We start from the raw sequence: 24,869 nt of genomic DNA, 5'->3' as shown, positions 1-24,869 counted from the left end.
CTTGATCTTTGAAGATTGGTGCATGAGTTTTTTTTTCCTCTTTCAGAGAATCTTTACAATAATTTGAAACATCTGATTTCTTGCTATGATTACATTTGGCAATCATTTTGGCAATCACTCAAGTTTGTCATGAAAATACAACCATTTCAAGTGATTATGTATATATTTATGAACTATTTTTGTTTACAGATACATGTACATTTAAGGTAAAAAAAATGTTACTCAAAATACAACCTGGAATGGGGAATAGGTGTATCCCCTTTCTAATTTTGTGTGTATCATACATGCACTTAAGCATCTCAATCCTTTTGTACTACATTTATTTCTACCATTTCTGGCATAAATGAATGAAGAATTGTAAAATGCATTAGACCAAAAAATTGCTCTAGTCCTTTTGTTACACATTCCTACAGACAAATAAGTTAATTCGTTATAACATAATCATCATGATCAGACATATATGTATCTTCATTGTTGTAAAATAGTGGAAAATGTACAATCTATTTTAACCTATGATATCTGATTAAACTTCAATGTTGTTACCATGCTTGTCTTCAATCAGTTCTTCATAGACTATTATTCATAGACTATTGTATTAAAGAAGAACCAATGTGAAAATTCTATGGTCTTCTTTTTTTCCTAAGGCCACACCAATTTAATTTCTTGGTTAACAGATTTGCCCGCTTCATTTTTTTCTGATTTGCAAATAAAAATAAAATTCAGAATCAACTGCAAAATGCTCATATTTTGCCCTGAACAGTTGAAAACAGTCATTTTCTTCCTAGTTGTTACAGTTATTCCATCTTTCAATGCAGTGGTATCATAAAAAGTTCAAAATTCATTGTTTAAATTTTGAACCGGCCTGGTGTGTTGACTTCATGGCTCCTATCGTACCATTTTGGGCCATAATAGGATGCCTAGGCCATTTTTTTTCGCCCACCCGCTCCATTGTTTTTCTAGAAAAATCCGTTAACCAAGAAATCAAATTGGTGTGGCCTAAAGATCATCTTTGCAAGTATCCTGCTACAAAAGATTAGATCTACAGTGAATAAAGCACCAAGGCTATATTAAATTTTTCATTGTAATTTTATTTGCTCCTTCCATTCTTTACATTTCCGTCTTGCATATACAACGTTGGAATATAATATGTTTTCATCATGTTTGCATCTGATTCATAAGTATACGAAAATTGGTTTTATTAGTATCCACACATTAACATTTGATATACAACTCACTTTGTTACAACTGGTATGAAATGAATGTAACAAATTGTTGAAGAACAACATGAACTGATTAATTTGCATTGCAAATTCTTACATTAAGTGAAGATATATGTACAAAATTGATAAATTAGTTCATCCACTCTTGTCAGAGAGTAGGGCAAAATGTTTATTAAAATGTGGTAATAAGGCAAAACATTTATTCATAGGACAAAACTGGGCTATTATGTAGAATGGGTGCCATTCTTCTCGTTAACATATTTTGCACCACCATGCACTATTTTTTTTCAAACTTTTATTTTTCCTGTGTTCTACAAAACATTTCCTAAAAGTATAACGCTAAACTATACTGTGGCTTAAATGTGAACTGTATATGTTTCATATACTTGTGCTAATTTTTTAGCTATATATCGTAATAATTCAATAATCCATCCATATGATAGCAATTCAAACATTTCAAATGATTTGTGCTGCTTGCAAAAAGACAAAGTATAGTTGTTTTGGTCATAGTCTTCGACAAATAAGATTAGAATTGAATATGGCTTCTTATGAAATGAGCCAAGAAAAGCAAAGCATGGCAATTGTCAATTGTTTTCATTCAAGATTTATCGAGACATATTCTTCATGGTTACATTCCGTATAACACGTGATAGTAAAGAGTCCACAAAAACCAATACTTACGTGAGTTTTATTTGAACGATATGAAGGTCATCAAATTTCTTTGAAAAGACTTATTGCATTGTTGGAATGGTAATGTACAACATTCGATACTCTTCAAGAAGAGGTTTGGGCATTGGCTTATTTTTGACGTATTATAAGGTGTTGTTCTCTGGCTTTCTTTTTGTATCGGTACCCTTTTTCGCCGGTTGTGCATTGGATACTGCCTTGCCAATTTGACACTGTCTTGCCAATTTGATAGTAATAATACTGCCTTGTAGCCACCAAAAGATCTGCTTGAAGAGTAAGCATTGAAAGCCCTAGCCTCCTTCGCAGTCTTGTTGGGTGTCGGTGTTATTTTTTTCTGTGAGCGACGGGAGTAATATGCCGCCGCGTGGGACGATTTGCTGCCCAGGGCCGCGGAGAGAAAAAATTCGCGCTCTGTGTTGGAGCGAGAATCCTTCTCTCCGCGGCAAAAACTCCCTCGGAAGCAAATCGTCCCTCGCGGTGGCATATTATATACTCGCGTCGCTTACAGAAAAATATAACGCCGACGTCCAACAAGACTGCGAAGGAGGCTAGAAAAGCCTGGGGTTCAGTGAAAGCAGGCAGCTCATCTGGGCTTGTAGATGAAGCGGAGAATGACGTAGGCCAGTGCCCTGAACACCACGATGAAGGCGATCAGCATGGCGATGTCCGTGTACAGGGGAAGCTCCACCTTGGAAGAGAGTACATGGAAGAGTTATTAACCAAGGTGTTCAAGAATTCATTCTTTCCTAGAACTATCACAGAGTGGAACTCGCTGTAACCAAGTACAGTAGGGGTATTGGCATTGGCTTTTTAGAGTTAATGTTCGAGGGTTAGTTGTAACAAGTCGATCGGTGTAATGTAGCCAGCTGCCGCCGCCTCGTGCCTGCGAAGCTGGTGTGTTACGCCGAAGGGCAGCTATACCGGCTATTAGATACAGAAGCTGGTGTGTTACGCCGAAGGGCGGTTATACTGACTATACAGATACATAATTACCTTCAGCCCGCCCAGGATGTACTCCGGCGGCAGGACAGGCACCGTGCCGTTCACGGTAGCGTTACTGCGGCACAGCTCGAAGGCAGACGTCGCCGGTGGGGCACAACTGGGGGAGAGGAGAGACGGTTTTAAGAGCCATTGTATCACGGACCTTGTCAAATTATATCGTAGTTTCCAAGCCAGAAATAAGCTTGACTTACATGTAGTCAAAGATGCTTAGTACCACGCACCTTCTCAAAATTATATTGTATTTTCCCAAGTCTGGACTGTATTTTCCTAGCCTGAGTACCATCCGGATTTTCGCTCCGCAACGCTCGAAAAGATGCGAATGGTACCCAGGCTAGTATTTTCCCAAGTCTAAGTAAGTAAAAAAAAAGTAAGTAAGTTTTCCAAGTCAGAAATGAGCTTGACTTACATGTAGCTAAAGCTGCTTAGTACCACGCACCTTCTGAAAATTGTATTGTATTTGCCCAAGCTAAGCCAGACGTGAGCTTGACTTACACGTAGCCAAAGTTGCTTGGGCTAACTAGGCTGTAGTTTGCAATTAGTGTGTGCAATTAGTGTAAGATTTTGCTTGAAACAATTGACCATCCATAGAGATGCGTATCCTACGGAGTGGCGGTGTTTAGAAACTGATTGAACTAGCCTAAATTAAAAGATTAGAATGTTTACCTATACTCACGCCCCAAATAGTTCTTAGTTCATTACAAACCACAGTTGCATAATGGGGAACTCGCTTGTGGCCATAGTTAGATTGGCTTGTTATACAAAGAACAAAAAAGTTCATCATGGAAAAAATATCTACCTGAAAGGGTTTTCCGGGGTAAACTCTATGATCAGCATCCCGTGGAAGGCGTAGTTGAGGAATGAAGTAAATTTGACCCAGGCGAGCCAGTGTGGAACCTGTGTGGTGTAGAACCCGCCCAGGAGAGACGAGCCCATCATGAAGATAGAGGCTACTGTCACGGCTCGCTGGAAGTCCAGACAGGCAGCGCTGATGAACAGGCCCAGGGACTGTGGGGGGTAAAAAAAAGATGCTAGGGTTAAAACTACAGCGTTTAGCATCATAGCGACACGCGTACGTAAGGCCACGCCGTCTTAATTTTATGGATGACATCCCCTGAAGACCCCTAAACTAGTGCTCGCGGGCGAATAAAAAAAAAATCCGGCCAAAAATAAAAATGCTACTAAACCACAGGAATACAAAGCTGGTATTGTGAATTTGCGGCAGTATATAGCGACGTATACGACAAGCCGGCTTTTTGCGGAATTTATGAATCGGCACTGTACGTATGTACTGAGTTCTTGAGTCGTGGAGCTTCGGTAGCCTGGGTGCCCGGCTCCGTATTGTCACTAACTACCATGGACTACCCAGGCCTACAGCCAGGCCAGAGCCTCGGAGGACGTGATTTTTTTTTTTTTGGAGAACAGGTGAAAATCAATGCGCGCGGATGCCATCCATAAAATTAAGTCGGTGTGGCCTAACAAGTTGACAAGAATTAACGATAGGTTGGGTAAGGTCGGGCTGCCATTTTGACTCGAGGCCAGGGACACCAAGATTCGGCATAAGTCAAGTAAGTAAGTCAAGTCAATGATAGAAAAAAGCTACTGGTACTGTGAAAGCTACTGTTTGATGTTGCTGTCATATTCCTGTGGCACACGGTGCCTAGTTTTATAGAAAAAAAATTGAACCGAGGGTAACAGTGGTGTTTTCACGGTTAACTGTTTTGTATCGACTCAGTCCTCTCCTTGGTGCTGAAAAGCGTTCATTTGCTTCTCGCTGCAGAGCAAATGCCTTTATCTGTACTGTATGGCTCTTGGCTACCCTTCCAACCAATGTAGTATTAGCATTGCTCTTATTTTAAATGTGAGCCCGTTTTTCTAATGAATTTACCTGTCCAGCCAATGGAGAAGTCGGATTGCTTGCTCTTCTTGACTTTAGAACGTGAACCAGTGTTTCTAATGGATTTGCCTGTCCAGCCAATGGACTAGCAGCATTGCTCTTCTTTTAAACGTGAACCAGTATTTTTAATGCCTTACTTTTTCAACCAATGGAGTACATGTATTTCTAATGACTTTACCTGTCCAGCCAATGAGCTGAGCATGAGGACCGCCCACGTTGCGAAGAAGGGTCCGACCGTATTGAGCCCGGCCATCCAGTAACACAGTGTAAGGAAGCCACTAGGCAGTAGAAGGGTCAGGGGCAGCTCACTGGTCAGTTTGGCCAGGTAGTACGCCGACAGACGGTAGTAGCCAGCCGCTCTCTCTTTGTTTAGTACCACGAGCTCCATGGGAACTGTAATAGAGTGTCACATAGTTCAAATGTAATATTAACAATGGATGGGCAAAACGACATATTGGTACAGGGTTAGATGTGATCTTACATGTATGTACATTTTTGGTTCGGCCGTTTTGTTCATATTTTCGAAGTGTCTTGTCTACTATTGAAGAACTACGGAAGAACTACGAAAGAACCATTAATGGCTTAATGTATTCGTTCAGTCATTCATTTACAACAAAATGCATGTTTGGTTAAACAATTAAAGAACTGTCACAATATCCGTTTTCAGTTTCATTCAGTCTATACATCTTTAGTTATCTTTATGTCAGCTTATATATTATGTTTATCTGTGTCTTATAGTATGATTGAATTTATTGCCACATATATAAACAATTCAGATGTGTGATAAGAAAAGAAGGAAAGAAACTTACATGCGGCCAGGGCATCCATGACGAAAACAAAGCCCCAGTACATGACACAGAAGAACAGCTGAAGAAGAAACAACGAACACGTTAATAATTCATTCTGACAAAAAGCTATCATATTTACCGTCTTATTATGTAATCATATTCCTCTTATTTATATATATGCTAGGTGTTGCATTTTTACATGTAGATGCCACCTCAACTTATAAACCCGCTATATGCCATCATGATGGTATTTTAGTAAAGTATATATAGGATAATGTGTTCTTCCAACCGTAACCCGTATACACTTTATTACCAGTATAAGTATATGGTATGACCATAGCTGCATTGGTCTTAGAGTCAGTCCTATGACCAAACCAGTCCTGTGACCAAGTCCAACCCACACAATAACAGGACTACAAAACAGTTTGAGATATTGATCATTTTCTTATACAAAGCCAGTACTTCTTTTCCCCTGCTTACGTTTTGTCAAACAGATATCTTCTCAGAGACTGGAGTTCTGCTTTTCGTCGCCATACACTGTGGTGTGCCGCCACTGAAGAAGTTGAAGACTCAATATAGTAGGTAGAATACAAATCTACTCACCACTCCTCCTACGTCCATGATCCTATCCTCAGTGTGCGGGATCTGGAACCACATCAGTCCGATGATCAGGCCGATCCCGAAGGTCTGGATGAAGTTCCACTTACTCAGCATCTTGGGCCTGGCCTGGAGGAAGTTTCTCTGCGTCAGGACCCGGTACTGAGTCAGGAAACCGGTGGGCCATTTCCCCTGCTTCTCTTCTGGGGTGTCCTTATCACCAGAACTCCACTTACGTCCTGGTTTAAAAAAACAAGTAAAATCTGAGATTTTATACCTCCGGACTTTTTATTGTATATTTTTATATAGGGTTTTGGTGAGGGGTCATATACGTGGACCAGACCGAGAATAGCTTAAACACGCCAAAGGACAACGGTCGCGACCACTTTCACGCTCAAAGGGGTGTTTTGTGGCCACCAAAAGGCACGCCCGAAAATACATATACAATAAAAACAAAAGAACGTGCATCATCTGCAGCCTAATAGCAAAACATATACCGAGTCTCAAAAGAATCCGTCCACCCAAACGCGAGAAACAGCTGCGAACATGAAAATCTAAATCTCTCACAAAACCCTTCCGCGGAAGGATGTCTCCTCCCCCGGAGGTAACAATTTTCTAGCAACTCCTATAGGTCCTGACCTGACGAGCCGCCAGCCCAGTATGTAGCGGTGCCTTTCTCACTGTCCATCCGCACGTAGGTCGACCCTCCGTTGCTGCTGCTCGGGTACGACTCTTCTTCCCTAGGCCTTCTCATCACCACTTCGTTCTCACCTAACGGTGCCAGTCTACACGTCTTCCTGTTGAGGAAAACATTTTTAGAGTCACCAGGACATTTCGTTTCACTTGACACTGTAAGGATTTTAGACACTGAACAAGACTATTTCTTGAGAGGGGTGAAGGAAGCCATATACATCAAGGCCCATCACCCTACATTGAACCGCGACGGGGGTCGACATCGTCTACCAGATACATTTGACCCAGTGTTGACGTCACACTTCAAAGAAGCCACGTGATAAGCTTCATTGGGTCAGTCTACTGAGGAAGACCAGCGTGACTGGTCGAAAGGTCTAGGTGAGAGAATTTTTTGTGTTGGAACAAAAGTTTTAACTTAAAACATTTGATAATCTATATATTTGCCTCATCTTTACGAAAGCATGCTGCTAGAAGGGGTTGTAGCCCTTTGAAAAGACCCTTGTTTGAAGACAGCAAAACCTCAAGCATGTTGGATACTTTCTATGAAATCTTTCATGTACATAGAAATAAGTTTGATAACTAACAATAAGCTGAAATCAAAGTTGCCATACCGTCTCTCGTACGAGCCAGCTAGGATCTTCAACTCAACCTCTTTGCTTTCCTTCATTTTCTCCACTGAAAAGGTGAAATGGTGAGACATTAATGACCGACGTGATTAAAACATATTCACAAAATGTCCTAAGATTATGAAACACGTGGTTCAGACGACAGAAATAACCTCCTTATACATGAACTAACAAGAAAATGAAAAGAATTTTACTTACAGATGAAATCTGCCGGATTGTAGTGAGGTTCACACGGCATGCCGAGATTTTCAAAAAAGTCCAAAACTTCACTCGCTTTTCCGAAGTAAGCCAGCTGAAAGTTGACCACCATAGAATTATTGAAATGATATCATGAATAAGTACAGTATTTCATTTTACTGTGTCAACTGTTTTAATACTGTATTAACTGTAACACTGCTGTAGTTCCATGCTAGCTAGCATAGTGTCCTCCTTCAAAGCATCCCTCAGAAGTATTGTACGTTAGAAACCTATGTATTACGTTAGCAGAAATGTGTATCTACCTCTCCGTTAAGAACCAGGCACAGCTTGTCGAAGACCGTGAAGATCTGAGAGGACGGCTGGTGGATGGTGGTGACCACAGTCTTGTTCTCGGACAGGGCGAGTCGCTTCACCGTCCGGATCAGACTCAGGGCCGTGCTGGAGTCCAGGCCAGAGGTCGGCTCCTGGGAAGGTACAGATATTTTTTTTCTTCATTAGGCCACACCGACTTCATTTTATGGATGACATCCGCGCGCGCATTGATTTTCGCCTGTTCTCAACAAAAAAAGGTCACGTCCACCGTTCTGGCCTGGTTCTAGGCCTTGGTAGTGCATGGTAGTTAGCGACAGTACAGAGCCGGGCACCCAGGCTACCGAAGCTCCACGACTCAAGAACTCAGCACATACGTACAGTACCGATTCATAAATTCCGCAAATAGCCAATATGAGCCGGTTTGTCGTATACGTCTCTAAGTACTGCCGCAAATTCAGGATACCAGCCTTGTATTCCTCAGTGGTTTAGTAGCATTTTTATTTTTGGCCGGAATCTTTTTTATTCGCCCGCACGCACTAGTTTGGGAGTCTTCAGGTCATCCATAAAATTAAGTCGGTTCACGTTATGTTTCCAAATGATAGCAAGATATCGTTTTATACAGCTCCCCACAATCATATTTGCGAGCAGTATGCCACACCAAAACACAATGGACCACGAAGGGTTAGTATATGCCAAAATTGCACATGTTGCAGTTAACATTACTTCGTAGACTACTAAGCAGAAGGGCTATAGTTTGTATTGAAAACAAAATGTAACTTGACCGTACGTCCAGCAGAATGAGAGCCGGGTCTGTGAGCAGCTCACACCCGATGTTCGCGCGCTTTCTCTCTCCTCCCGACAGCCCCCGCGACAGGTCATCTCCGATCTCTGCCAGAAAAAAAACAACACAAATAAACCAAGTTATAAATAGGTGAATACATCAGGCTCATGATAAGAGATATGAAGGAAGTATTTCTGTGTGTGGTGGGTCGTGTGGCGTAGCGACAGAGTGCGCGACTCGGAACCTAGAGGTCCCGGGTTCGAGTCCTGATATGCCGCTTATCTTGTGCCCTGCAATTGGAAAAGGCACTTTACACGACTTTTCCTCACTTAACTCAGGTGAAAATGAGTACTGTCCTGTCATGTATTTGTCCCTTGTGTTGGTGGCGGCATTAATATAAATTGAAAAACTTGTGTGTGCGGTCACCACGTCTGGTGATTACATGTTAGAATAAAAAAAAACTATTTCTGTGGTTTACAAAACATACATTGCATATATATATAACTGTGAGTCTGTCTCTAATGCACCTACAGGCATTTCGACATATGGTCTATGCAGTGATATCCATTGTTGTCCGTACATGTATATCTTGCCACGAATAAAGGAATGTCCCAGGTTTTCACTTCACATCACAAAATGAGTACATGTCTACCAAATATTTATGCTTTTGCTGTAACTAAGGGCACAAAAGTAATGCTGACTCACTCGTATCCAGACATTTCTTGAGATCCAGCACCTCCACAATCCAGTCGACTTTCTTCACCTTCTCGGCATACGGCATGGCGTCTGGCAGCCGCAGCATGGCTGTGAACTAATCATGTCAACATTGGGTATCTGTCAGTTTTCTTATTGTAGTTGTTGCGTGAAATAAGGCTTGTAGACTTCAAAAGTCTGCTGATCGTTTTCGTGACTGTTGTCCAGTCTATCTAGCCTGGGTACCATCCTGGTTAGTTTACTTTGGACGAATAAGTCCGCTCCCACAGTCGCTCCCACCAACCATCTATCATGGTTGGGGTGGACTCTGTTCGGTGCTCTAGTAGCTAACCAGCGGCCAGGTGGGAGTTTTGCACGGCAGGAGTTTAATGGGTTAATTGAGCACCCGCCGTACAAAACCTACCGGGGAACCTAGCTGAGTCGGGCGGCGAAGATCTCCTGCAGCTCCGAAGAGATCCGGCCCAAACCACGATAGACATGGGCACCGGGCAAGTATTGTTTTTGCTCTGTTTCTTCTTCCTCTTCGTCCTCTTCTTCTCCAAAGTAAATTTAAGGCGGGTTTTCAATGTTGTTCTCTGTGGTTCTCTCTGCTCTTCTCGTTGTTTCCGATACTCAATGCGTTTCAATTTTTAAATCTAACTTAAAAGTACTCTTCACACATCCAAAATCTATGTAAAACTCGATAAATCGCTGTTCGCTAGCACCCAATATCCACCATCACAAATCACCTGCAACGAACGTATCCAAAATGCGAACTCATTGCAGCTTACAGTAATAAGGTAAAATTTGCAAAGCAAATGCATGATGTTTACCTTCCCATATGGTCTGCTCTGTTAATTCTTACTCAAACACATTCATATATATGGTCAGACAGGAGTCTAAATCCCTCCTGCTATTAAATTGCAACATGATGTAACCCAACACTAGTCGCCATGGTAACAGACAGTCTGGTCCAGGTCATTGACCTTTTTGTTTTGGAGAATAAGAGGACGAAGAGGAAGAAGAAACAGAGCAAAAACAGTATGTTTTCCCTCGGTAAACATGACTAGAAAACTAACCATGAGCGTGTCCCTGAGTGTGAGCGTGGCGAAGAAGATATCCTGCTGCAGAACGTAGCAGATCCGCCGCTTGAGTCTCTTGCAGAGCGGCTCGCCGTTAAACGTGATGGAGCCGGTGTCCAGGCTGGAGTCGGGGATCCTGCCGGCCAGCGTGTTCAACAGGGTTGTCTTTCCCGCACCTGTTCAGGACAAAAGGTTCTTACATGTAATGGTCCTGTACTATGCTCGTTTAACACTAATTTCATTGCAGATCTTAGTGGCTGCAATGCAGTATCAGATTGGCCATTTATAATATCCAATACCAAGGCTGGTGTAAAAAAGGATGCCAGTACAAAAACCAGAGCCCGATAAAACGCCTAAAAACACGACAAAAATAAGCAGAGGCCAAAACCTCTCCTTGGAGTTTTTAACACAGTGGCCGTCATTTTCCTCCCCGACGTTTCGACTGCTTTCATCAGTGTGTAATGCTACTCCTTGCCGCCTGGTGGCGTTGTAACAATAAAAATGTGGTCTCAAACGTGACTGAGCCTACACATAAGAGTGAGTCCTCGTCTCTGTAATCGTGCAATATCTAGTGCAACATGGACACTCGGACATTGTCCATGACAATAAAACCTTTAGCAGATTTTTAGTGCAATAGTGGATATTGTGATTAGCCAAGTACGGTTATGATTAGTACTCTGAAAACTTTGATCGCACTTATCTTATCACAAACATTATAATAATCATAATAATCGTCCCAACGTACCACTAGGCCCCATGACGGCGAGAATCTCTCCCGGCTCCACCTGGCCTGCCACGTCCTTCAACAGTACCTTGAAAGAATGAATGAATGAATAAATAAATGAATGGTTTATTTCATCATTTTGATCAGGTAAAGTACATTGCAGCCATGGGTTAAATTGTGCACTACTTTTTTTACATATTTAAGAAATGTTGGCATTGGGCTCTTTACCGGTTAGCGCTTATCTTATCTTTCCTATTCAACAATATAAAACACAAGAAACGCTACCTTAAAACAGGTAGGTTGTAGGACGGATACGTCGTAGTAGTTAAAACATATAACGTTATATATTAAGTCACAAGGTACGTACAAGATACATTCTACAGTTAACAAAGTGGGAACAGGTAAGTAGTAGTAGTAATAGTAGTAGTATTAGTATTAGCAGTAGCCGTAGTAGTAGTAGTAGTACAAAGTAGTAGTACAAAGTAGTAGTAGTAGTACAAAGTAGTAGTACAAAGTAGTAGTAGTAGTAGTAGTAGTAGTAGTAGCCGTAGTAGTAGTAGTAGTAGCCGTAGTAGCCGTAGAAGTAGTAGTAGTAGTAGTACAAAGTAGTAGTAGTACAAAGTAGTAGTACAAAGTAGTAGTAGTAGTAGTAGTAGTAGTAGTAGTAGTAGTAGTAGTAGTAGTAGTAGTAGTAGTAGTAGTAGTAGTAGTAGTAGTAGTAGTAAGCCATTCTTTATTTTAAAAAAAATATCGTTTACCTTGTCCTCCACCACCACCTTCACGTCTCGCCACACCACCCTCGTGCCGCGGGACGCGTTTCTCTTGATGCCGTTCTCGCGCGGAACGAGAGAGGGCGTTGTTTCGTTTTCCCCTTCCCCTCCCTCTTCGATTGGCAGATACATGTTGTTCTCTCTATATATGGGAAAGATAACATTCACAGTGAATATTAGAGTACTAATATATTGTGTTTGTCGGAGAATAACATCCTTTCTTACTTCCTAGAAAAGGAGGCAAAGCGAAGAAAAAAATGGTTATGTTTTCGAATCCGACGTTTATTTTGTACAAGGCAACACATATGCTGAAACGATATTACTGGAAAGCGTATATAGTACATGTAAATGTATCATGTGTAATATACATTTTGTCACTTTGTAATTGTTTAACCTTGGGTAGAAAGAGTCTTACGAGAAAAAAAAAACACCGTAAAGATCCTCTTTAAAACGGGTTTATTTGTTGACATTGTATCCTCCACACACCCCGATGCTTTCACTTACATAATGTAGTAAATACCCATAAATTGTAAACATGGGCAAGGGTGAAGAGTTCTCTGAAGCACGTACGAGTATGTACATTGAAACTGTGATGATTTTATTTCATTTCTAAGTGTGATTTATATCATTCCGGTATCATAAATGATAGTCAAGTGTGCATACTGTCCGACAGAAATGAGACTTACATAGTACACGTAAGGTCGAGTGTAATTCTACTACTTAGATTATTTTGGTATTGACAAAGCAACGAGCAGTATACTTTTTAATGAACAACTTTATTCGCAAAATCATGCCCGTAGGCTAATTGCTTTTACAATCAAGTATAATACTCATTGCAGTACAGTAACAGGAGACAGGTAACAACTGCCTGGAAAAACACTTCTACTTCTACTACTACGATAGCTATTATGGGGTTCGACTTCTTCTTTGAAGGCAGTGGATAATGAATAGTCCCACATTCTGCATAATTAGTGGGTTTTGTGATCTTAGTAGAAATGCAGTTTTTTGGTGATCTTGTAAATGACGAAAGGATGTAGAAATTGTTGTAACTGTCCGAAATAATCTGTTTCTTTCGGTCTCATAGTGAGGACACTGGCTAACAAAATGTATTTCATTTTCCACTGCATTCATTGTACAATATTTAATAAGCTACCCAGTGATCATGAGTGATGTTACAGTTTTATTAATGTTTCGTTTTTGTAGAACGTATTTTGAGTAACGGAAGATGTAATGAACAGGGAAATCGCAATGTTATTTACATTGAAAGGAGCTTTCTTTCTTTGAAAGGGGTTCATCAGTCACGTAAATTAACAGTTAGTAGAATATTCTTTACACGTAAATTAACAGTTAGTAGAATATTCTTTAATCAGTGGCTGTTTTTGAAAGGTAGAAATACGTTAAAGAGTATTCTACTAACAGATTTCTTTCTATTTTGTAGAACCGAATTTTGTAGAATTTTGTGGCGTTTGAATCTTACTTTATGCAAGCGTACGGACCACGTACAGGTACAAGCGTCATCATAAAAGGTAATGACGTTATCTAGTTATCAACCACCTTTGAATGTGTCCCGGCTATGCGACCTCAAAAGACGACAAAACCAGGAGTCAAGTCTTTTATTTTCAATGATAAGAATTCAATAGTTTCTGTAGTATTTATTGCAGGCTGTTGGACAATATTTTATTGGGCGTCGCGCCGCCACCTGTTGTTGGAAAGTTGAGAATTTTATAGTGCCAAAGAGGTTCACACCTCTGCTAAGTCTACACTCATGGTGCACTGAGAGAGGAGGTATTCTTGAGAGCGGGAGTTGAGAGCAAATTTATGATTTCCAAACCGCGTAATTGCACCTTGATTGTGCCGCGCGGCGCCATGTCGTGCCCCAGCCGCCATGTTGTGACGTCATAATCAAACGACACCCGGACGGTGACCGGTCAGTCGACATTTGGCGGGAAAGAGAGTACATCTGTAATTTGGTTATTGTGCAGCTCAGCAAACAGAGGTGGAAACGCGCTATTGTCAGAAAGAAAAAAGTTCCCAGTTCATGACAAATTCAGAAAGGTATTGACCTGTCAAATGACCGCTATTTTTCGTGCTCGTCGGAGCGGGAAAGTGCAAATATGGACAGGTGGCCAACGTATAACTACAGCGTCGACAGAGCCGACGATCGGACACGCCTCCCTTCCAACTAACTATGGCGCCTTTCAGAACATTAGCTGCTCATAGTCAAATTTTTAGCAGTTTACAAATGTTTTGACCATATATCTTCAAGTGTGATGACATTACTGTGAACAAGGGTCGACTTTAGCCAGTCAAAACATTGGCTGTACTTTTCCATTTCAGATTTTCAGTACACTAATTTCATCTCTTAAAGTTTGAACTTTATTCCTACTATGACTAACTATATCGCTGTAAAGAAGTTAGCTAGGAAACTTTTTATGATATATAACGCCAGGTAATTTATACGCACAATTTGTCTATTTTAAAAGCTTACTTATGTAGCTAGAGCACTTTCTTGATGTGCGTAAAATCATATATGCATCTTTTTTTAGAGAATGATATTGTTTCTTACAAGAATGGTTAGATTCATAGGTTTACTGAAATTACAGACACATCAACATAACTTTACATTATACCTTAGCTGAATGCTTTAGAATTCTGTTTAAAGTGAAAACTTTTGGTCCAACACAAAAAATCTCTCACCTAGGGCTGGTCTTCATCAGTAGACGGAGAGAATTTTTTGTGTTGGACCAAAAGTTTTAACTTTAAACATGTAACTACCAACACAGATAGACTTTCATGATAGTTTTAGAATTCTGTTGGGCGGTGAAAAACACAAGCACGATCTCTGTCGCCATCGAATACCGCAACGCTTGATCAGATTTCAGTTATTTTGTGCCAGTACAATACCCGAGTCTTTCAGACTGTCACGGTATCGCTAACATCGCGATTTAAAGCCCGACATAAAGCACGAAGCTGAAGGATTTGTGACTACAGGAACTGTGCAGGAATGTAGAAGGAGCCACTTTGGTCCGGGGTCGTCTGAAACTGACACCGCACTTCAGGTGTGTGACGGGGTCAACGACCTTGCGTTCACCTGACCGGTCACGGCATATACGTCATAACCTGTCTCAGTTTGCTGAAAAAAAGTTTTCTTTCAACTATAATTGTTTGCTTGTCCTTTTCTGTTCATGTGAAATATATATGCTTCAATATTTTTGTATTCACATAAAACTGGCAAATACCTTACCTACGAAGAGCTTTTTGTTGCGATTTTGCGATGATGTGGTTTTGTATAACGTTACAAAGTTGCCTTTGTACCTATACACTCTTTTGTTAATGGAGAAGAAAGGCCACAAAAGCTCTTTCTTTAAAATTTAGTATTATCGTCCAATTTTTGCTCAATATCTACTTTTAAAAGTTGCGCATAATTATATTCCATAAGTGCGATGTGCTTTTCTCCATTAAATGCTCCTCCTCCTTTCCCAAATGGCACCAACTCCTTAGTCACATTATAAGATGACACAAACGAAAAAGCTAGCCTCCGTAGCAGGCTTATAGAACTGGGGATTTGGTGGTCTTCGGCTGTTTTCTGATTAGCCTAGTTCTACAAACGGGGGTAATTCAACCAGGCCGGCTATGTTGTCTATATGCAATCAGAAAATAGCACATAAAAGCTGCCAAAGACCCTGTAGACCGCCCCAAACCCCCAGTTTTTGGCATGCTATGGAGGTTACGAGAAAGCGTGTCTCAACGGAAGTTCAAGAACGGGCCATTCCTGTCAAATGATTTACAATCTCACAGTATTTCTATACTTTACACTTTTCAAGACAAATCATAGCCTTAGGAGTCAAGACTTTGTCACTTGGTTTGTCTTTTCCCTCACCGGGGTGTCAAATAACACAATATTTGAGGAACCGTCGCTCAACCGTAAAGGCATTTGAGACTTAATACGCACGTTTTCAAATAAACTGACCGGCGGGACGTCTTAGCATGTGACAAGCGCTTTGGTACAGAACGTCAGTCTGCGTTCCGTGCTGAAATGTGTATAGATTTACTAAAAGAATGTGACATATTCAATGACTCAAAGTTAACACGACAAGCAGTCGCATGTGGTTCTACCATGATTTGAATGAAAGCGCAAGTCATCTACTTTGTAGTCGGATGGTCTCCGTATGAAAGCATGTAGTGGTGTAAGGTGAATGCACGCACGAATGTATTGGCTCCAAAACTTCTCGGTATACGTATTTTGCTTGTAACACGACAAGTTTTCTTGCTTAGAATTCTACCGACAAATCTATATACAAAGCCTAGTGACATGCTTGCTCCTAATTAGTGTACAATCACATGAGTCGCTTATTCGTTTAGGTGCGGAAAAGGACGACTGTGGTATATTTTCCCACAGAATTCTAGTCTCTTCCAGGCTTCAGAAGCGGCTAAAAAGAGTAGACATTGATTTTTATTTTTTCCAGTCGCTCCGTCAAGAAGAGGCTACCTCCAAAGATCATTAGTCTCTACCAGACTAACTACGCTGGCTATATATAGGAGAATATTTGCCGGGGGAGTTTGGCCGCCTTGAGGTTTTGACTATGCCGCGCAGTTAAGGGAACGAAACTACCTCCCCGCGACCGGACTCCCTTGGCCAATTTGATTCTCTTTTTTGCCGAATTCTACGATCCGTATTCCCGTAGAAAGGCCTGGTGGCACGGTCCTGGTGGAGGCTAAAAGATCATAACGTAACTGTAACAGGAAGGGGACTTGTCAAGACCCGTAAAATATCCCGTTTGTTTACTACGGTGTTTTGCTACTTTTTCAAAGAAAAGACTTTATGGATCTGTGCCTGTAATATTCGTCAAGTAGAAACATCGTAAACGAATAAAGCTGTGGAGGACCTACGTAGCACAGTAAAGTGAAACAACGTGGTAGAAGAGACAGAATTTTTTTCTGTTTTTCATACTTCTAGGCGTACAGTTTTATTACAAAAATGTGTTGAAGACGATGTAAGCTCTACAGATAATGGTTTGAAACGCAAGACGAACTCAAAACAAAAAGATATACGATACTGGACCAGATTTATAACTATATAGCCCCTGAGTGCCTACGTGTAGGGTTACACCAAGCAAATGGCCTGTGGTCTAGATCACAGCAACGAATGACAAAAAAACAAGGAAATCTTACATTTAAGTGTCATAACCTCATACAAATCAGGTAAATATCTAACGTTGAGAATTTGTAACTAATTATCATGCAATACGTATCGGTTTTAGCAAGTTACTACTCATCTGCGTTAGGCATAGCTCAATAGAATGGCACCTCCTGCACAAAGCATTTTATATACTACATTTTGACTCTCCTTTCATACTGCATTTGATGAATGTTCAGTCGTCATTTTAATCTCTAATTCAAAATCAATTTCAATTCAGTGCAGACGACTTAATGTCACTGCCACTGACCTGAATCCAGTGAACAAACTATAACAATACACTGTTGCACAGGATGACTAAAAAAACGTGTGCGACCAACCAATCTGTAAGTACACAACTACAAGATGGGCGCTGAAGACTTAGTAACTAGTAACAGCCCGGTACTCACAGCATGTAGTTCGCCAGCCTGTAGCCGGCCGAGTCTGGCCGGGGCCAACTCTTGGGTCTCCCCGCGTGTTCCTTGGTCAGCATCGCTTCTCGTCCTCGAGCGAAATGGAGCGAGAAGTTTCCGACAGGGAAATTTGACGGCCGTGACGGTCTCTTAAGGTTTGTTTACCCTCCTCCCATCCTGCCTTAACGCGGTGTTCTGATTGGTTAACCCGGTTTATGGTTAGGGCGTTACTAGCTTGTGGTAAATCAATTAACTAACTTGAAGTACTAGCCGCTGTTGAAACATGGAAATTGGGGTATATTCACGTGGGCAAGAACCTACCCTGGAAGCCAGAACTCGTTTCCCGGGCCGCAAGAGCCCTTCGCCCGCTGGTGTAAATTACCACTACGGGGGAGTCTAGCCCGGGGGGAGTTTGGCCGGACAAACCTCTCGGGCTCAACTCCCCGTAGCGGTAATTTAGATAGGCGGGAGAAGGGCTCTTGGCTGCCGAAGGAAAACGGCTAACGGCCCGATACTAGTTTTGGCATCCAGGGTAGCAAGAACCGGGTCAAAGAATCTGACAGAACATGAGAGAACGTTTTGGCTGCTAATTTTGACTGTAGCAGTGTAACACTAGATGCCGTCCTCAAAGTAGTTTACCGGGGGTTCCCTCACATTGTATGAGGGGATGTGTGAGTATGGGAGCCCGGTAAACTAACTAGGATTGCACCCAGACTAAAACAAATCGACACACATGTTGCAACATGGCCATGGTAAAACTAGCTGCATTTCTTCAGTTGTCTCAAGTTCTCATTTCGACTTTCGCATCAGATCAAACCTGAGGTCTGTAACGTATAATATATCTATGGTCTCCTATGCTCTATGCAGAGTATAGGGTTTGGTGCCCATGTCCATTTCCGTAGCCCTTGGGCGACACACAGTTGTGCAATGCACTACAGCAGGGGGCTAGTCTGCTGGTAGTGCTGTGTGTTTGACCTTCCCACACTCTTTCTCATATGTGCTGAGCGCTAAGCAGAGAAAGAAGTGTGTACCATTTTTAAAGTCTTTGGTATGACCCGGCCGGGGTTTGAACTCACGACCTCCCGGTTACAAAGCGAGCACTCTACCAATTGGGCTATTGCACCGGTTGTAACGTATAATACCATTCATAAAATCCTTTATTTTTTGTTATCAGTCCTCTTGTGGATAGTCTTTCAATGCCGTACAAGTAAGGCAACTACACTGATACACGTCTGGTTATTATATTAACGCCTTTCTTTGTAAGGTGTGTTCTCATGTGGATCACAAAACAAGCTTAACGTTACATGCACCTAGCTAGCTATAGCTATAGAGTATTTACCTCATTGTCGAGTACCACAGACTTAATTCTACATTATTGACTCTTAATATTGTCGATGAAGACGTCATGAAAACTACACGAGTTTATAATGCCTGGTTACTGCTCAAAAAGTTTGGAGTGCGGAAGTTCAAGTTGAAACAAATCCGCTAGGAGGCATCATTACCCGATTATCTGCAAACTTCGCATTTGTTATATATTTTTTATCAAGGTCATAACATACTAGTACCTCAAGCAAATTTATTAGTCATATAAATGACTTTATGACTGTCAAAATATGCAGACACGTACATGCCCATACTTCTTTTAGATTTTAGATCTTTTCTACTTTAGTTTTTCCCACAATTTACAGAAATATGACGTTTATAATCCTGCTATTGTTCTCATCACTATCTGGTGGATCATATACCCGCACTTCCCTTGAACACAGATGATGTAAATATTTGTAACTTGAACAAAATAGAACAAAACGCCATATTTTGTAACAGAATGTGAACTGTATAGCAAAGAGAGAAATGAACTGTATTTTATTTCCCTATTTCATGCACTTAAGTAGTATAGAAAAATTCATATTCCTTATGCGACTAGACAAACCACCCATCGAAAAACAGATTTGTACCTTTATTTCTACAATGAATGAAAAGCGAGGAGAAGTTGAATTTATATAACGATAGTTAGTTAATTTTGTATCTGTTAACCGTGTTCATTCATCTTGTTTTGTTGTGACCAAGTGTGGCAGAAATGTGCAATAAATCTCTTCATTCATTATTCCCGTGGGGGCATGAACTTAAACAATAGGGCTTGGCTCCTCCTACTTGCGTACTTCTAAGAGGCTGTATTGTGGTATTTATGCCCTAGGGTACGTTTGTCCGGTCGCGACCTCACGTCAACCCCTAACAAGCCGCTCGGAACAACGACCCGCTGACACAACAGTTGTGCCCCTTTTTACCGTGCCAATGTATGTTTAGATGCTCACTCACGGCCTTAATGACAAAAGCTCGTTGTTTTCCCGTTCCATGTCATTTTGTTTTTGTTGTGTGTCCATGTGCTTTTGTGCAATAAACGTACAGGACAGGTTAGAAGTGTACCGTAGTGAGTATTGTTCTTCTATTTGGTGCCCTGGATCACGTAATCTGATTAGTGTTGTAGAAGGCATCCAACGTCGGGCAACCAGGTATATACTTGGTATAGTTCCTGAACATCTCGATTATAAATCCAGATTGTCTTCTCTTGGTATGCTACCACTCACATTCAGGAGAGAAGCGGCCGACGTCGTACTCTTTGTTAAGTCTATGGCAAACTTGTGCGACTCAGATATGTTGAAATATGTTTCTTTTCCTTTGAGAAGCACGAGAAGCTGTTTTATTATGTATTTTGTATGTGGAGAGACAACTGGCAGAGGTGCAATTATGCACCTGTTTTGTCTCTCCTCCATGCTACTTGCTGTTGCATTGGAAAGTCTAATAAATAAATAAATAAATAAATAGACATAATGACACAAGAAACAGGCGTAAAATAAATCACCAAACACTGCTGAACTCGAAAAGAAACAATTACAATCGCTGAGAATAAAAACGACTCGCTGACACAACACTTGTGTCCCTTTTTACCATGCCAATGTGTGTTTAGATGCTCACGTACGACAAAGCACGTTGTTTTTCCATTCTATGGTAATGTTATTTTGTTTTTGTTTAGTGTGCACAGATGTTTTTGAGCAGTTGCAAATGACCTAATCTATGTTAGCCTGGGTACCAAAAAATCCGGATGGTACCCAGGCTAAATCTATGTTGGACTTCGAAGTCGCTTCGAAAAACCATGGTACCACGTCTAGCGGAAAAATAGACGATAAACAAGGTCAACAACAACAACAAAAATAAAAGGCAGCTAAACAAAAAGTATCCAAACGCTGCTGAACTCGAAATGAAACTGCAGATGGATTATAAACCTCTGACAATATTCAAAATCGTAGCTGATACGACATGTAGTAGCTATAGAATGGCTCAGAATGATATTATGGCAGAAAAGAGTCAAAGCATGTCATTAAGTTCAAATAAAATAACATACCTTTTAAACCTCACATTCAGTGTTAATTTGAAATGTAGGATTTCAGGCATGAATGCCCACATTCAAAGAAAGCAGCGATGCAAATGATCTGTTTTTATGGGAACATGACAAGCGTTGTATGTTGTCACGCAGGGTACATGTGTCAACGCATATACAAGTTAGCAAACTACAACCTGGAAAGTCTCATTCGCCCAGTATTTGACAAGACCGTTTTACAAGTCGTCATGCAGGCAAAGATAGGCATGCAGGCCGCGCCCTTTTCACTATTTACTGCGATTTGGTTGAGCAATATCAGCAGTATCAATATGATTTCACGATTCATATTGCCAAAACAATTCACCATATTTTCCACTGTACTGACATAATATTGCATTTTTACAGTTTTTTTCATCAAATTCACATAGAGGTCATATTCGTACACCCGGTGGTAGTGTAAAGACAGGGACATCTGGTCCACTTGTGAATTTATGACCATGACCGTCGGGGAGGCCACGGTGAAATGTTTACAGACACGCTAACATGAATAGGAACGAGTCAGAGTGAACTCTGATGCAAGACTTCCATGACACAGAGGGGGTACAACCCATGTACATGTCAAGTCTCAGTCTAGTGCCGGAACTAGCATCAAGACTTGCCACGGTAGCCAAAACAGGTCGGCCGATTTCTAATTCGGTAGATAATATCATTCTACGCCCATGATAATATAGAGAGCTGTAGCTACAGTTTCCCACAACAGTAGGCCGAGTTCTAATTCGGTAGATAATATCATTCTACGCCCATGATAATATAGAGAGCTGTAACTACACTTTCCCACGAAACAATTAAGCCTACATAGCAGTTTTGTAATGGTATTTTGATTAACTCTTGGGACATATATGGAACACAACTGTGATATTCGCCCTAAATCACAAACAGAACGCCGGTTTTTGTGTGCTCACACAGCTGGATCGGAATACTGTATACAAAGAATATAATGCATTGTGAGTCAGACCGGCTAAGCGTATACTTTGCTTAATTTGTGTGCAGACTAAAAGACACCTACATTGTAGTATCAGATAACACCAGTGTAACAGACCGTCATCATACTCACATTAAGTTGCTGAGCCGGTACCCAGTCGAGGACGGCCTCGGCCAACTCTTCGGTCTACCTGTGTTCTCTTCTGCCGACATGTTTGCCCCACCACTTGGCTAACTGTGCAGCAGTTCGGGTTTCAAAACACCGTGAGAGAACACTTGCCCTCAGGGCTTAGCGTGTTACTTTACACCCCAGTCCGACCTGTTTACTATACACGTCTCCCGTCATTGAAAACTCACTGCCTATTGGTTGGTAGTCTCCACCAGACTTCTTTTGTGGGCTGAATAAATCGTAGAAATCGGCCTAAAAGGGGTATTAATTAGCAAGAGAAGGTAGCCGGCCAGAGAAGCTTCATTTGCTCGCGGCCGGCTACCTTCTCTTGCCAATTAATACCCTTTTCAGGCCGATTTCTACCATTTATTCAGCCCGCAAAACTGCCAAAAGAAGTCTGGTGGAGACTAGGCACTACCATCGTTCCTCTGCTCTGTTTTCTTTTTCGGGCTATAGATATCGGTGCTATGAGACAATCTTAAGCTTGAAAGTGTTACACCTGTTCAACCACAGATTTCGTTAGTCACTGACGAAAAGTAGTGGAGGCTACTTGAAACGTCTGACAGTTTTCAAAACCTATCCAGTTGCTTGAGTATACGTATCTCTTGAGTATCTCCAATTTCCTTGTGTATCTCATTACCTGGATGTCTAACCTTCACCGACGTAAAGTGTTACACTGTTTAAACTTCAGTATTGAAATACGAGGTTAAAAATTTCATTGAATGTAACGTCAAGTTTTGACAAATATCGCTAGCTGGCGCTAGTGAACAGTCACAACTATTTGAGCGTTCACTGACCCAAATCGCACCTCTTCTCGCCATAAGTGGAAAACGCGATGAATAGAACACGCACTGTTTTTGTCTGAAGGACGCACACAGCATTAGACGTAGAGTGCCTCTCTCACCCTCTTCACGCACGTAGTTACACTGTATCCGTGAAAGTTCAACATCTACAGACGCCGGATGGACACAAGTAACAAAATGAACGATGGTGCAGGTTTCTCTGTGGATATCCGTGTTATTTTGGCTCCTTAGTATAGGTAAGTCTGTTAATCAAGCATCGTTTTCAAGTGCAAAACATTCTGTTTCGACTTGAATTAGAGTCATTTTCTTCTTTGTGAGAGGTCCACACATTTAACCACCGTTTAATAATAATAATAATAACCTTTATTGTACATTCATGCCCTACCGGGCTAAGTACAGGCGAACAGATGAAATGGGTAATATACATGTTTGTAGTACAAACAGCTATCAAACTACTCTAATACAGAGGTTCGGCTTCTTCTCGTTTCTTTGTAATGTTAAAGATATAATTTGAAATGGGTTTGTTTAATACAGGATGATCAAAGCGCATAAGAAAGATGAATTTTTCAAAATTGGAAGTATGGAAACGTACTTGTAATATATCTAAAAAGATAATTTCTATCATTACTATATAAACTACAATCAATAACAAAGTGGACTTCATCTTCTACTTTGTTTGAGCTACAAAATTGGCAAATGATGATGTACATCAGATGTATTTTTTCTCGTTTTTCAAAAGCTTTAAGGATGCAGACGAAATTGCCTACTTTAAAGTTTTTCATGTACAAAACAAATGAACATCGAACCGTGTTACGTACCTCTGCTAGCTAGAAAAGTAACGAACATGGCTCTTAATGTGTATCGGGTACTAAAATTATGATTTTTATTTAATTTCTTTATCTTATTCACATGGATTTTTGAGCATTAGCATTAAGGAAGACTTGTTGTGCTTATGTGAATCCGCTGCTCATAAAACATAATACAAATGTAAACATAAAGATGACATGAAATATAACATAAACATGAAATGAAAGTGGCTGGCGCACCAATACCTATAGCATAGCATTAATGCGATTGGTGAAATCTTCCAGAGTGATGAATATAGTTGAACACAATATCAAAGATACGATTATGATTTTTCTAAGATATATGATGCAAAATAAGTTGTATTTCATTTCAATTCGTTCAGAAACTACAGAAGCTGTTCCGGATGTCACACTGGTCACTGAGTACCAGTTTGTGCCGTCTGCATCTACTGGCCAAAACACGTCTCTCAAATGTGTGGTTGGGGGAGACTTCAGCGGAGTGGAGTTCAATGCCGAGCGGAACTGGCGCCTCCCAGCGGCGCGTAGCAGTATAGCAGCCATCGACGACGCGTCATGGCCAGGACGTATGGTGACATTCTTTCCGGAAGGTGTTGTCTTTGTTCTTACGCTATCTTCATAACCACGCGCGTGATATGTTCATGGTGGATAAAAAGCTGGATTATGTAACATTATGGCGATACTGAAAGTGAATTTTCTTGTCATTTCTTTACAAAGTAAGTTAAGTGAAGTGAACCCTGAAAAAAAAACCCAAAATAAATGCCGGTCATGAAGTACAGGTGCCAAAATATGAAGCTTAACAATGTGTTTAAAAGCTGAAAACGCAGCTGTCAGACATGTTTGTTTACATTCTGGTAGTTTATGGTGGTACCATAAACTGTGTACGCCTCTGGTGGGCTGATTTCCCCACCATCAAGAAGTGTCAGAAATGTGAGATAATTAATATTGCACAAACATGTTGAAAAGTGGACCTATATGGCAATCACACGAAGATGTAAGATGTTACACAATGCCCCTTTAAGTCATTTACAATTATGCAAGAACGCTTACGGGTGGTGCA

At 41.0% G+C, this 24,869-nt stretch overlaps 2 protein-coding genes across 2 annotated transcripts in view; one reads left to right on the top strand and one right to left on the bottom strand.

Moving 5' to 3' along the window:
* Positions 1-2,431: 2,431 nt before the first annotated feature.
* LOC109480108 (ABC transporter G family member 9-like) lies at positions 2,432-17,958 on the bottom strand. The gene is made up of 16 exons (XM_019782264.1): positions 17,654-17,958; positions 12,056-12,209; positions 11,319-11,385; positions 10,571-10,749; positions 9,504-9,609; positions 8,805-8,905; positions 8,008-8,169; positions 7,706-7,799; positions 7,493-7,556; positions 6,828-6,985; positions 6,195-6,427; positions 5,613-5,670; positions 4,982-5,196; positions 3,706-3,914; positions 2,901-3,006; positions 2,432-2,595 (listed from the first exon to the last, which is right to left on the bottom strand). Exons 1-16 carry the CDS (start codon positions 17,734-17,736, stop codon positions 2,491-2,493), a joined length of 2,094 nt encoding a protein of 697 aa, XP_019637823.1. The 5' UTR covers positions 17,737-17,958; the 3' UTR covers positions 2,432-2,490.
* Positions 17,959-23,169: 5,211 nt separating this feature from the next.
* LOC109479705 overlaps positions 23,170-24,869 on the top strand; it is a 33,471-nt gene continuing 31,771 nt past the window's right edge. Inside the window, 2 exon segments of the mRNA XM_019781696.1 lie at positions 23,170-23,221; positions 24,175-24,399. Coding sequence (XP_019637255.1) covers positions 23,170-23,221; positions 24,175-24,399 — 277 coding nt within the window.

This window comes from Branchiostoma belcheri, unplaced genomic scaffold, assembly GCF_001625305.1.
Source record: "Branchiostoma belcheri isolate BF01 breed outbred unplaced genomic scaffold, Haploidv18h27 scaffold5, whole genome shotgun sequence".
In the NCBI taxonomy this organism is placed as follows: domain Eukaryota; kingdom Metazoa; phylum Chordata; class Leptocardii; order Amphioxiformes; family Branchiostomatidae; genus Branchiostoma; species Branchiostoma belcheri.
The sequence above is the reverse complement of the archived record's forward strand: the minus strand, read 5'-3'. Positions and strand labels throughout refer to the sequence as shown.